The following is a 13,927-nucleotide window of genomic DNA, read 5'->3' on the forward strand; positions in this document are numbered from 1 at the left end:
AATCTCACACGAGGAACTCGGTCTCGCATCATTTCGGCTTCTCATCCAGCCACAGTCACTCTTTTGCCGGACCCTGTTCGCTTTCAACACGCTCCTTCTAATACTAATATTCTAATCTCTCGGTTGCGCTATTCCACTCTTTCACAGCACCGATTCTGAAGACCTCTTTTTTTTTTTAACCGTTTCTTTTTTCACGTCCTTCCGTCTCCGACCACCAAAAAAAGCTTCCTGGAGAACTTAATCGTCATTCTTTCCCGTTTCGGAACTTCGACCCGTCAGCCAACCCCCCTTACACCCGCCCTCGTCTCACCACATCACAATTCAAAATGGCGTACTACCAACAACAACAGCAGCACTCCGATCCTACCTTCTTCACAGAGGACCACGACGAACCCCAACGGCCACGAATGGGCACTCGGGACGCCGCCAAGATGATCGCGAGGCAACGGCAGGAGATCATTGCCAGCGAGCTTTCCCGGATAGCTGGTGACGAGTACTTGGAGGATATCATGAAGCACATGAGGCACATGGAGGTAAGAATGAGAGGAAGGAGCCACACTGGTCTCGATTTGATTGAGCTTGACTGACACCCGACTTCAGGATGAGACGATGCCTGATGCCAATCTCATCGACATGCAAAGAGAGATCCAATGGTACATGAGACCCTACCTCATCGACTTTCTCATCGAAGCCCATGCCGCCTTCGCCCTCCTCCCCGAGACTCTGTTCCTTACTGTCAACCTCCTCGACCGGTACTGCTCAAAGCGTGTCGTCTACAAGCAACACTACCAGCTTGTCGGATGCGCCGCTCTCCTGATTGCCGCCAAGTACGGTGACAAGAAGGACCGTGTGCCCCAGATCCACGAGCTCAACAACATGTGCTGTGGCTTGTACGACGCCGGCATGTTCACCCAGATGGAGATGCACGTCCTCAACACCCTCGAGTGGACCATTGGCCACCCCACCGTCGACTTCTTCACTCAGCTCATCGTCGCTGAGGAGCATGACAAGGTCGAGGTTGAGCACATGGCCGCCTACATCTGCGAGATTGCCCTGTACCACCGCGACTTCGTCTCCACCAAGCCTTCCATCATGGCTCGCTCATCTCTCGCCTTGGCAAGAGCAATCCTTGGCGAGCCCGAGATCAACGATGGAGAGTGGGACCACGTTGAGAACGTTACCCTGCTGACTCTCTCTCAACACCTGCACAGCCCCTCCGTTGCCCTCGCGAGGAAGTACTCATCATCACACTTCTCTGGCGTCGCCAAGAAGCTTGCGTCCTTCATGGCTCACCAAGCTAGCATCGCGCGAGCCCAGTCGGGGGTCCCTCCGAGTCCGCCTTCTGAGTCCGCCTCAAAACACTCAAACATCTACAGCACCCCCCACAAAGGCCACGGAGCTGTCGCAGGAGTAGTGGAAGGATACATGACTCCCCCCATCACCCCCGATGGCGCCGCATACGGAGCCGTTAACAAGGACGCATACCCTATGCCGCCGAGATGTCCGGTCACCCCGACGCCGCAACCCAACACAGCGGCGTATGCGCAACAACAAGTGCAGCAGCAATACGCCCCCTTTGTACACCAACACACGACGGGCCACCACATGGCCTAAACGTCGACTAACACGAGTCGAACCCGTGACCGACTTGTCGGTCCGCCCCGCGGAGTCCCACACAGCGAACCAACGCTACGATACGGGCAATCGAAGCTTTCCCCTCATTATACCCGTGGCAGGGCAATTGAGCGACCTCCCAGGAAGTGGATTAAAAAGGAAAAAAAGATTGTTTGCCGCATGCATACAGAATGGTTTTTTCATCAACACGTCATGGCATCGAGCGATTTGATTTTTATGCAACAAAGTCCATTTTCACTCAGCAGAAGTGTCCCAAAAAAAGGAATACGGATCATACCCCAAACAACCCCCGAGTTATTTTTTTTTCCTCAACAGCATTCAGCGGCTTTTTATTACATACACAACACACACCCCAACGAAGAGTTTTTACGTTCGCGAGATGGTCACCCCAGGAAGGGTGAAGGATTGGAATCACAGCGGTCATCCTTCCCGGTAATTGAAGTTGGATCCGGGCGACGAGATATCGACACCCCCGACCCATTCACAACAAACCAATGAAGGGACACCAGCGAAGGTCAAATTGTAGGGTCTCAGGATGAGATTCGACCCGAATGGGAATTCTTGATGGAAGGAAAAAAAAAGAAGCAAAGTGGATTTTTTTCGACGGATTGGTGGGACCTCGATGGACTTTAACCTGATGGGAAAAGAACTCTCGGACTCGCTCAAGGAAGGGAAACATGCGGCCACTGAGCACACGAACACCTCCTGACCGGTTTGCTTTTTTCGCACCTTGGAATCAACCATTTCGAGAGTGGTGGACAGATTGTTTCCTTTTTCTTTGATCATTGTCGGCCGGATATCCCCTAATTGGCCGACAAAGAATACAGAGGGATACCCATGGAATCGGTTTCTGGTCCGCACGTTACTTTTGGAGACAAGGCTGGATTTTTTTCTCTTTCGATGACCAGAAGGAAATTTCTGGATGGAGAGAAGGAAATGGGGGACGACCATGATACGGTTTCCCCTACCCAGCTGGGGGGCGAGAGCCCTCGAGACTTTCGTATACCCGCATTTGGACTCCCTTATGTGTAAGGTAGTTGTACAAAGGCACAAAAAAAAGAGTAAAAATTCTCTGCTACTTTTTCGTCATATTCTCTGGTCTCAACTGTTGCGTGCCATGTCTCTGTGTTTGTGTCCTGTGATGAAGTCTCTCAATGATGAATATGAATATGGCTTGGCTGGTAGCCTGGTGCTGGGCCTCTGTGTGTGACACGGTCCGTGATGGTTACACACAATGGTGGGGGAGGGTCGAGCTCCCTGGAAGCCCACATGGGAAATGAATTGCCCACCCACATCCATCCCCCCTGCCCCCCTTCCCGGACTAATCATAGCTGTTGCATTAGTGGTTTTTCCCGCTGCACGCGGGATGGAGCGGCGGGAGGCCTACTATTGGACTTTTTTGTGATGATATAGGCTTATGCGTTGGGATAAGGCATGTCACTCATTATGCGAGTGATGTTGAATGGGGGGTTTTTTGTCACTTTTGTGTGTTGGGCTTGTTGGAGTACTCCGTACGCGATTATTACTTGAGTTGGGTGTAGGTGGTACGTGTCCGCCCTCGTGCAGGACCGACGTTCAACTCTTGACATGATGGTTTCCGTCAGTTGTGGATTATATGAAAATGCGTAGATAATCCATCGTTCACTCTGCTTTCCTCGGGAGAATCTTAAGGTAAGGTGTATGTTCATCTGAACCTGGGAAAAAGCTTGCTTTGATTGGATTGGATTGATCTTCGTCTGAAATTTTTATGAGTTAGCACATTTTTCGCTTGGTTGGGAGTGAACATGGCGAAGAGACATTCGAGGCGAGGGGCTAAGCCTTTTTTAGGGGGGAGGAGTGGGAGTAGATACCTGGTTGGAAGGTAAGGTAGGTTACTTTTGTACAAGATTACCTAAGGCGTTCAATGCAGGGAAATGGGAAGGTACGGAGGTACTTGTAGACTTTCCCATTGGGCTTAATTGGGGGCCGGGGGTCGGGATGTGAGCTGTGCATGGGGCATGGGGCATGGTTTTTCCTGGCTTCTGGTGTCTGTGAGGTTTGTTTGCTGGATGGGCTTACTTGGGTTGGGATTCTTGGTAGAAAGATAAAGGGGAGGTTGGAGATTTGAGGATACGTGGGATTTGAGTTGGGATTGTTAGGGTTTGCTTTGGTGTTGGTACCTAGTGGTGGTGGTGGTGGTGATGTTTCTCCCTTTTGTGTAACGGTTGGAAGGAACGTATGTCTCAGGGAGACCTTTTTTTTTTTGTCGGTGAGCGTTTTCTTCTGAAAAGGTTGGCTGAGGTAAGGATTGAAAAAAGCCCTTCGTATCCGTAAACTACTCGTGAATTCGATGGGCTGTGTTGCAAATGGTGAGAATTGTCATGGTTTTATCATTCCTGGGACTATCTTTCCCACTTGTCAGTATTGGACTCAGAAAGGACAACCAGAGGATATCCGTACAATGTTGCGAATAGTTACGAATACTGTAAACGCACCTTGACATTTCAATGTTCAAGATTCCAACCTCCCCCTTTTTTTTTCTCTCTCTGTCACCTTTCACGTCGTCGGGGGTTCGCCCTGCGACGAGAGAGCGGGATTATTGTTTGCGCATTGACGGCTTCTATGCAATGGGGTTGGGGGGAAGCAAGGGGGTGACTTTGAATGAGTGATGCGTTGGCTATGTGGCGCGGGATGTGCGCTTCGGGAATCCTTTGTATTCAGCCTGGACCTCTCATTGACTACCGACCGTTTTTTGGTCCTGGATCAACGCTGGGTTTGCGCCTTGAAAAATTTGTGGCGATATTCGAGGTTAGGTTAATGGTGGTGGTGAGTCACATTCGGGACATCATAGACATGACGCGGGATCCAGAAGTAAAAAATCTAATCCACCCGGGGCTGCCGGAGCGTGACGGCGGGAAGGGTTGGGGGGATCCCGGATTATGGACTCCTTTCCTTTTCGGGCCTTGGATCTTTGAGAGGTTGAGAGACTTTGCGGGACGGGGATATTCGTTGTTCAACGAGAGCCGTGCTGAACCGTTTTTACGGGTTGGACGCGCGTGAGATGAGATGAGATGAGATGATTGATGTGTATTTCCATATTTCACACATGGTTCGATCCCGTTCGTCTGATCTTATTGGACTTTTGTCTCTGGGTTGTTTTTTCATGCTATTGCCTTGAGAAGGCTGGGATCATCCAAGAAGTCTTGATGGTGGTGCTGTTTCTTCTTACTGGGAATGGTGTTTTGGGATTTTGACATGCTTCATGGGCATGGATCATGGGAAGACAGGAAAGCAGGGAAGGGGGGATTGGCTCAACTTGGTTTTGAGAATTCGATGTTGAAGGGATCGAGATTTCGTGATTGGGATGGGGAGAGATATTGGAGGGCTTGATATAGGGTGTGGTGGTAGGTGGTTTTTCGATAGATGGTTATGCGAGATTCTGCCTGTTTTTTGACGTCCAGCCGCGTTTTCACATGTCATCTTGGAACTTGGAGGTGAGAGGTTTGGACTTGATGCGGTCGAGATGTTTGTATTCGTCTTGATATTGTCTTGTAAGTTGAAAGTTGGTAGCACAGAGTCAAGTATGTCAAAACTCCCAGTCTTAGTTCGACAGTAGAGTTCTCAGCTGGCACCGAAAGATGAGGTAAAACATGTCGAGACTTGCGAAACTGAGCCTCGCGTGTGTCTTGACCAGGCTTCGTCAGCTTCACTGTCGTCTTCATCGCTGGTAATAAGTTGTACCTCATGTTGAGCGGAATATACGAGGGTTACGGGATATGGACGCTTCCAGCATCAACTTATCAAACTCTCCGTAATACTTACCTAAAGACCTACACAAACAATCTAACTTTCTTACGTTGCTTCTCTCGCTGCGAATCCAATGTCCTAGGCTCAATGACATGCCTCACCCTGACGCCCTTCTTATCCGTGACTGTAACCTCACTCCGTCCCTTCCACCCTTTCTCCTCAACATCAACCAAACTCGCCCCTTTCTCCCCATAACCAGAGACCACCACCGCCTCATCATGTTCCATACGAAGCACCGCGGGCCTCCCCTCATCATCTCGACAGAACGTCTTCCACACCTCCCTTGGATGACCCGGGTCGCACACCTTCCCCGTCCCTGGGGCCCACCGCATCTGCCCGGGCATCCGATGCGCACCCAAGACATCGCGCCGGTCCTCGCCCATCCAAATCGTCCGCAGACCAGGCGTACTCTGTACATAACACACTTTAAACGGCAAAAGCCCAGAAAGCCGGCCGTAATCGCGGCCCTCGGCGATATCAACCAAACTCGTCGCCTTTTCCAGAAACGTCGTCTTGCCGGCTTTGCTAGTCTCGGCTACCGCTCCCGCCTCCCCGTTCGGCGACGTGAACGACCCGGCCTTGGGTGAACCGCGCACCATCACCAGCGTGATACCACCGAGCATAGGCTCCTCCGCCGGCTAGACGGGCGACGACGCTGAGACGAGGGGCTCGCATGTGACCGTGTCCACGACGGCGACTTCCATCTCGTACAGCCAGGTCGCCACCGTGTCCGAGGCCGTCTCAATCGAGATGCGGGAGACTGCGGCGTAGGAGCCGCGCTCGATGCCCAGAGCGCGGGCGTCGCGGTTGTAGAGCATCGGCAAGGTGGCGCCGCTGTCGAGGAGGGTGCGGAAGTGGAGGGTTGGCGCGGACGGGTCGCGGGCCATGTGTGGGTGGCGCGAGGGGCGGTTGCGGCGGAGGGCGGATGGGGGTTTTATACCTGCCCGATAGGAGGAGGAGGAGGAGGAGGAGGATGGCGCGGGCGATTTGGGCCTTCTGACACAGCGAGGAGGGAAGCGCGGCAGGTCCGAGTCTGAAGCGGCGTCGAGGTCGTCGTATTCTTGGTTTTCGGCGACGACTGGCCAGTCTTTCAAGTTCACCACCGCCGCTTCTTCGTCGTTGTCGTTACGCTCCTCGTGCTTCCTCTTCTTGGACACGGCCATGCTCCTCAGCAGCGGCTTCGCCGCGCCACAGTACGCGAGGGACTTCATCCTGCGGAACGACATGGTGACGCTATAGTGGCCCATGTCGTATGCCGAGTCCGTCTCCGGGAGAAAGGTACTCTTGCGCGCGGAGAAGAACGGTGAGGGGCCGCCGCCAGCATCGCGGGCCAGGGGCGGCTCGATCCAGAGCCACCCTTTGCCGTGGAGGCAGCTATACCGGGCCAGGCGGTCGGCGCGGTCGGCAGTGAAGGAGGCGTAAGTTGGCGCAAAGTCGACGAGTTGGCCCGCGTAGATGAGGGCCCAGTTGGCCGAGTAGGGGATGCGGGAGGCGCGGTAGAGGGAGATTGCGGCGGTGATGTTGGCGCGCTCTGGCGGGAAGGAGGAGTCTGAGAGGGAGTCTGTGAGGAATTTGACTCTGGAGGTGATGGCTTGGTCCTTGTGTGCTTGGAGCGAGTTTAGGGGTGTTGTTGCTGAGTCTTCGTCTAGGTCTAGGGGAGGAATGTGTGTGTCTTCTTCTCCGTGATGCCGTTGTTGGTGAGCTGTGAGGGCATCGAGTTGGGCGCGGGCTTGTGTTAGTCCTTCGAGGATGGGGCCGGCGGCATCTGGGTTTGACGACAGTGTGGACTCGTGGATTGCTTCCCATTGAACGACGAGGCGGCGCGCGGCTTCTAAGACGGTGAGATTCTTGCCCAGCGGTGCGCCGATGACGAGAGGCGGTGTTTGGGATGGTGCTTGGGAAGTGTAGGGGTTGTTGAGACTCTCGGCTTGCATTCGGCGATGCCACATAGCCTCGCGTTCTTGCGTCTCCAGCTCTATGCGGATCTGCTCGTTGAGATAGCGTTCATGGGCTTCGACTTCCAAACGACGGGCAAATTCTTTCGGGCTGCACATATCGGCCTCCTCGTGATTGCCATCGTCGGCATGGGCTGAGCTAGGCTCTAGCTGTAAGGGCTGCAAAGTGGTGGCAGACGAGTCGCGAATAGGAGCATCCACGTCGTCGGAGCCAGAATCATCGGGACTCTGCTGACGAGACATTGTTCTTGTCGTCAAGGGGAGAAGGTTCCTGATGCGGAAGAAGGAACAAGTCTTTGCTGCATTGCTTTACTTGCAGAAGTCTGCGAAAGCCTTTTCTACTTTTGAGACTCTGCCATTTGGAAGCCCATTGCTCAGAGAAGATAGGAGAGAACTCAAATTTCTTGCCTAAACCATCCTCGGTAGATGCGACCTGTCAACATCCGAATGTCTGGCCTCAAAATTCAGTTCATAGTTGCCAGGGTTCGCAGCTTCGCGACAAGATCAGGTAGAGCTACTGTTGCGACAACTGCAAAACAGCCTGGCGACAAAGAAACAACCCATGTTGCTCTGTCGCAAATAGAAAACCCATTCTAGCGAGAGAGCACGACCGGAACAGGCAATGCAATATCACGTCCCGAATGCATTGTTGAAACATTGACCATTTATCCCTTTCCTCCCTCTGTAGGTTGCCTTTCTTTGTTGTCGCTGTTAGATATCTTTGTGGCCGCATGGAAAGCCCGCAATGCCTCCTTGTGATGCGCTCTTTGGGTCAGCCACAATGCGACGGGGTAAGTCATTGAGGAAATCCATCAGACTCTTTGGAAATCGTAAAATGGAAGTGTTTCGCATGTCTGGGTGGAAACTTGAGTCCCCCTTCAACTTTCTGCTTTCTCAAACTTCTTCGTTCCTTTTGTCAGGTTTTTCTCCCCAATGTCTCTGTCTTGTGCAAGGTGACCATTCTTCTCAAATAGTTGCGTTCAACGTCACAGCTCTTATTTACCTGGAAGCTTGGGCTTTTTTCTCTTCAGAACCGGCGTTCTAGTTGCCCCTCATCCTGGGTTGTTGTTCCCTTACCTTTACCGTTGTTGTTTCGATAAGTCTGACAATCGCGCGCTGAGTGACCACAAGCAACGGCAGCCAGGATGGCGCAAGCAAGGATGCGTAAGTGTTACCCTATGCCAGCATCATACTGTCCGCAATCTGACCATAATGTAGCTGAACTGGCCGATATGGTCAGGAGGCAATATCACAGGTTCCCTTCGGATACGTGGGAAGCTACACGGCTCGCACTCGAAAACCCAGAGCCCCATCGCCTCTTTGAACACATCGAGACGCTCATCTCCACACGCAAGATCGATGCGATTCTTCATAGCAATGTGGACTTCCGTGGGCTCATGGCAAGTCTGTACGGTCAACGCTACGAGTGGCTTCAAGATGCAGACCTCGGAGGCGCTCGTTGGGGTCTGGCCCAAGAACAGGGCGTCGAGGATCTCGCCGCGCAAGCCAAGGCAGCCGAAGAAGACAGCCGAGGATCAGAAGACTGGCAGAGAGATCTCATGCTCAGGAAGATTGTCGAAGGCGGCGACGATCTCGATAGGTGGGCCAAGGCCCTGGGCTTTGAGGGCGCCAACTTCTCCCGGGCCGAGATCGAAGCCGTCGCAGCAAAGATGAGAACCGAGTTTGGCTTTATGGAAGGCGAGGGCCGTCCCGCTTATGGTACAGGAGAAGAGAGAGAGGGCATTGGCGGCCCGGATCCCACTGGGTATCTAGACGGACCCCAAGGCACCTACGGTCCTTCGACGTACGCAGGTCAGTCGAGCCTCCTTGTCGACGAAGAGCCGGTCCAGCCTGAGACAGTACCACGAGCCCCTGCCGAGGGCGGAGAGGCACCCAGGAACCCCTTCACGACGGAGTGGCGTGCTCGCGAAAACCCTGGCAACTGGAAGTGGCCGCAAACCTTTGACCCTTATTACAGCAGCAACCAATTCATCAGGAGATCGAAGAAGTACAAGCATCCTGAACGAAACTCTGCACCAGACGACGAGGATGATGAAGAGGAAGACGAGGAGGAAGATAGCGAGTATGGCTCGGCTCAGGAAGGGGAAGGAGAAAATTCAGAGGGTGAAAGGATGCCCCCGAGTGCGTTAGCTGCCTTGGCCACGACTATTCGGACTCGGACAAAGTCTAAATCAAAGACAGTAACATCTACTCGAGGCGAGGGTTCTCGAAGCAGTCAGAAAGATAATGACCGAAAAGGTTCACGGTTACGCGTAAGTCGGATAGACCAAAGGAGTTGCCTTTGAGAATGAAGCTGACGCAGAGAGGTCAGCCACCCAAGACAAGCCGTCCGACTACCACCGAACGAATGCCTGGAGGCGATGAAGACGGACGAACTTCTGCTCGCTTCTCAGGAGTCACTGAGTCGCCTCCAAAGCCCCACGGTCCCGTGATACCTCCTTTCGTTCTCGACAGCAGGAGAACGCCTCCGCGCGATGAAACGACTGCCCCCTATACCACTGTCACCGACACATCATCATCCACCCCACATCAGATACCCGCAAATCGATCTGGAAGCGGCAGTCATCTCGTGAGAAAATCTGCCCTCGCACCGCCGTCGACACAACCCCCTCGCATCTTCACACCCGCTCGGGAAATCTATGTTTCCGAATCCACATCGCCTAGCACCGCATCAGAGGCCTCCGACGTCGATATGATCGACACCGAACCCGAAGATGCCGATAGTACTGCTGCCACTGCCACCGCCAACGACGGCGAGACCTCTGAAGACCTCCGCAGCAAACCCTACGACAGCCAGTGGCTCATCAACTGGTTCAGGCAAGACCCCGCCACCACGGAAGAGGACCTACGCATGATCGACTACAAGGGCTGGCGCGTCCACGCGCCCAAACTCCAGCTCGTCCGCATCAAAAACTTCCTCGCGGACGAGGACATTGACCGCACGCTCGGCTGGGAGCGCAAGTTTGCCGAGATTGGCGAGTTCCTGCAACACTGCATCCGCATGGACGGCGTCACCGAAAAGGACTGGTACGTTGACGTCCGCGAGGCGATTGCCATGCTGCGCACTCACGCGCTCTTCGAAGAGCACCACTACGGCAAGAAGAAGCTCGTCATCGATTTCCCCAAAATGAGCTCCGTCAGCACGCGGCTGCCGCCCCTGCTCGACGGGCGCGATATCGTCGTCGAGAAGAGGGCCAGGGATCCCGTGCGGCCTCGCTACCTCCTGCACCGCGTGCCCGAGTCCGTCCAGGACGTCGACTACCAGATCCCCGGACCGCTGCTGCGGATGGCGTTTCTCAAGTGGTTCCGCGAGGACGGCAACCTCGTGTGGGCGGCGGACCCGAACAGCGACGAGACGCCCGGCTCGGGAGACCGCGGACAGAGGTTCGGATACCAGCCAGACTTCAACATGGCGGTCACGGAAGACGAGTGGTTCGGCAAGTGCATGAAGGGAGGGCCCGAGACGACCTCGGACGAGCTCCACGGCGAGGCCAACTTTTACCTCCTCATGGACGAGTACGTCGGCGGCGAGGTCAACACGTACGAGTACGAGGGCAAGACGCGCAAGTTGCAGAAATTCTACCCCGAGGGCGAGACGCAGCAGCGCTTTGCCCGTTTTCGAGGAGCGAAGCGCGCGGCGCTGCAGCAGTGTCTCTCGCATTTCAATAGCGAGGAGAACGTGGCGCTCGCGAGCCCCTTTCGGAAACTGGTGCTGCCGCTCACCAAGAGGGAGAAGGCGGCTGCGCTGGCTGATGCGAAGCGGGATATTGTGTACAAGCCTCACTCCGTCAAGGCGCCGCCGCCGGGGACGAAGCTTGACCCGCTCGGTATCACGTACTGGCATAACCAGATGCAGGCGGCCCACCGCGACCGCGCGTATACGTTGTGGAAACAGACGGTGCGTACCCACGAGAAGATGCTGGAGGATATGGAGATCGACAAGGACTCCGTGAAGCTCCCCGAGCAGCTGTACGGTCCCGTCACACCCTGGAACTTCATGAGGAAGAGCGAGAGGGTGGTAATGACTGATTTCCATCACCTGCGCACCCTCCGCGAGAAGCTGACGAGGGCAAACAATAAAGACCCGCGGATGATGCTCGAGGGCGTGATCAAGAACATCGAGTACGGGTTCCAGGGGGCGCCCTCGTGGGACATGGAGGAGGTCCTCGCCGCGCATCGGGAGAAGAACGGCGGACACTGCCGTCCCCTCCAACATTGGGAGGGGAGTTGGCTGAAGTTCGTCTGTGGGCCCTCCACGACGGCCAAGGCTCAGCTGTTGGTGCTCCCGAAGCTGGGGCGCGACTTTGACGTGTTTGTCGCGCGGATGCAGACGTTGCTGGACGAGCCGAGCCAAGTGTGTCTCTTTGCGGCGCAAGATCGCAAGAATACGCTGCAGCAGGTTGCCGGGGCTCTTAATGCTGGGATCCGAACGGGCGATTATTACTTCACCGAAGATTTAGTAAATAAGTACAGTAAGGTGCTGGCCGAATATGGAAGACTCACGTAAGTTCAGCTCACCTCGTTTGAAGGCATGGAGAGACATGATACTAAGAGACCGAAACTTCTTAGGTACGAACGCTCAGAAATCGGCGAGGTCTCGATCAGCCGACCCAAAAATGACTGGCACCCAGAACACCGCATGAACTGGGACATAGGCACAGACTGGGCCCAAGAAACAGACTACAACAAGATCTTATACCACCGCCTGAACGTTCCAAACCCATTCGTCACGTGGGAATGGCCCTCGGCTTTCGCAAAGGTGGGCGAGATCGACCTGACGCGCACGCTGACAAAGGAGCTCCTCTGGTCCCTCGGCTACCGCATCGGCGTCGAGCTTGCCAGGTGTGTCGCGAACCTCCCCATCATCAACCAGCGTCTCAACCACGGCAACGACTGGAAGTACCGCAAGACGCAGCTGCAGGACATCTTGGGCATGTGGGGCAGCAGCTTCTCGCGGGACAGGGCCGGCGAGGAGGACACAGTCACGCCACGGGTGTCGTACAAGAGCGTCGTAAAAGCGGGCGAACCGGGGACATGGACGGAGGAGATGACGGAGGAAGAAGCGCGCGAGGTCGTGCGCAAGGGCATCATCGACGAGCTCTCGCGGGGCCACGGGACGCTGTGGCCCAGTCGGCCGCGATGGTTCCTCCAGCGCCAGGACGACAAGCGCTTCATGACGCTGCACCGCGAGCGGATCTGGGACTGGGCGTCACCCGGTAGGTGCGGGAAGAAGAAGCGGCAGTTCTTCTCGGTGAACCGGTGGCCGGTGCACCTGCAGAGTAGAGAGCGGCAGGAAGAGATCCGGCGGAGCGTGACGGACGAAGGGGTGCGGAAGCAGGCCGAGGCGGACGAGCTGCGGACGAAGATGGCGAGGCTCGCGGAGAGCGTGAAGCCCACTGCGGACGAGATCCGCCAGGCGCAGATGGCACAGATGCTTTCGGTGCCGTATCATGTTGGTGACGACCGGAGGACCGAGTTCTTCCCTGGTGTGACGGAGTACTGGGGCGGCGATACCGAGTCGCAGAGGCGGGATCTTGAGAGGCGTGTGGAGGCGATGATCAATGGTGAGTCCCCCTAATTGCGCCTACACTAATCACCGACATAAAAGTGTGATTCAATTTACTAATTGCCTTGTCTTGCAGAAGAGCTGTTTCCCAACGACGGCATTGCGCCTCGCGGAACTGGATGGATCAGTCGTGAGACGGTCCAGACGCCTGGCACCGAAACCCCTGAAGTGACGGAGATTGATCCGGACCTGATGCCGAGAAGCGTTCCGGCCCGGGTCCCCTCGGGGCGAAGGACGTCGTCGGCAGCAGGTGGGGCTGGCGTGGGGGATACTCAGCCGGCGCCGATGGCGGGCCGGCAGTCGCTGTTCCCGCCCCGGCATGCACCGCGGCCGAGACGAGTACGGTTCGACGTCGCAGCTCAGGAGAGTAGCGATGCTGAGAAGTAGGTTTCGTTGTTTGGGTCGGGACGTGAGGATACTTGTTCGTTCTTCGCTGGAGGCGTTTGGATGAGAGTTGGTTGAGTGTGCTGTTGTACTTTTAGATCCGGATGATCATGAACATATCCCATCGAACTTGGTTGAAGTGTGCATTCCAAACTGCGTTATGCTCTCCTCGGATGTTTTCAGTGAATCTAGGTATCGAGCGAGTGTTAGTACGCTGCATTGTGTATGCAGCGCCCATATTTGAAAAAAGAGCCAGGCTATCGTTCAATTCTGTCCCAGTATAGCTTAGACATTCTGGTCCGAAAAATGATGTTCTGCTGTACATCCGGAAGACTGGAGAACGTGGCCCAGTGAGGTGGTGTACAGCAAGGGACTTGCTGAGCAATTCGTCCAAGAGGAAGAGTGGTCGTCAAAATCTCACGCGCGGTCCCGCAGATCGTTGAAGTTCTTCATGTCTCTCAACCACGAGTCTTCGAAACGCTCAGTTGCCGGTGGTGCTACCGCCAGATCAATACTTCGATCCCTCCATTAGAATCGTGGATCTCTCTGCAAAATGGCGCTTCAACATGATATCACTCGG

At 54.9% G+C, this 13,927-nt stretch overlaps 3 protein-coding genes across 3 annotated transcripts; 2 read left to right on the forward strand and 1 right to left on the reverse strand.

Moving 5' to 3' along the window:
• Positions 1 to 326: 326 nt before the first annotated feature.
• Positions 327 to 1,614, forward strand: N0V96_000336 (uncharacterized protein; the record flags this gene model as incomplete). The annotated part of the gene is made up of 2 exons (XM_053195472.2): positions 327 to 533; positions 601 to 1,614. The coding sequence occupies 2 exons, from the start codon at positions 327 to 329 to the stop codon at positions 1,612 to 1,614; spliced, it is 1,221 nt and encodes a 406-aa protein (XP_053047125.2).
• Positions 1,615 to 6,059: 4,445 nt separating this feature from the next.
• Positions 6,060 to 7,619, reverse strand: N0V96_000337 (uncharacterized protein; the record flags this gene model as incomplete). The annotated part of the gene is made up of 1 exon (XM_053195473.2): positions 6,060 to 7,619. One exon carries the CDS (start codon positions 7,617 to 7,619, stop codon positions 6,060 to 6,062), a length of 1,560 nt encoding a protein of 519 aa, XP_053047126.2.
• A 902-nt stretch (positions 7,620 to 8,521) lies between these two features.
• N0V96_000338 (uncharacterized protein) lies at positions 8,522 to 13,350 on the forward strand (the record flags this gene model as incomplete). Its single annotated transcript, XM_053195474.2, has 5 exons — positions 8,522 to 8,540; positions 8,595 to 9,649; positions 9,709 to 11,900; positions 11,967 to 12,961; positions 13,040 to 13,350. 5 exons carry the CDS (start codon positions 8,522 to 8,524, stop codon positions 13,348 to 13,350), a joined length of 4,572 nt encoding a protein of 1,523 aa, XP_053047127.2.
• Between the last annotated feature and the right edge of the window lie 577 nt (positions 13,351 to 13,927).

Source organism: Colletotrichum fioriniae, assembly GCF_027942845.1.
Source record: "Colletotrichum fioriniae strain IMI 355084 chromosome Unknown scaffold_1, whole genome shotgun sequence".
NCBI lineage: Eukaryota > Fungi > Ascomycota > Sordariomycetes > Glomerellales > Glomerellaceae > Colletotrichum > Colletotrichum fioriniae.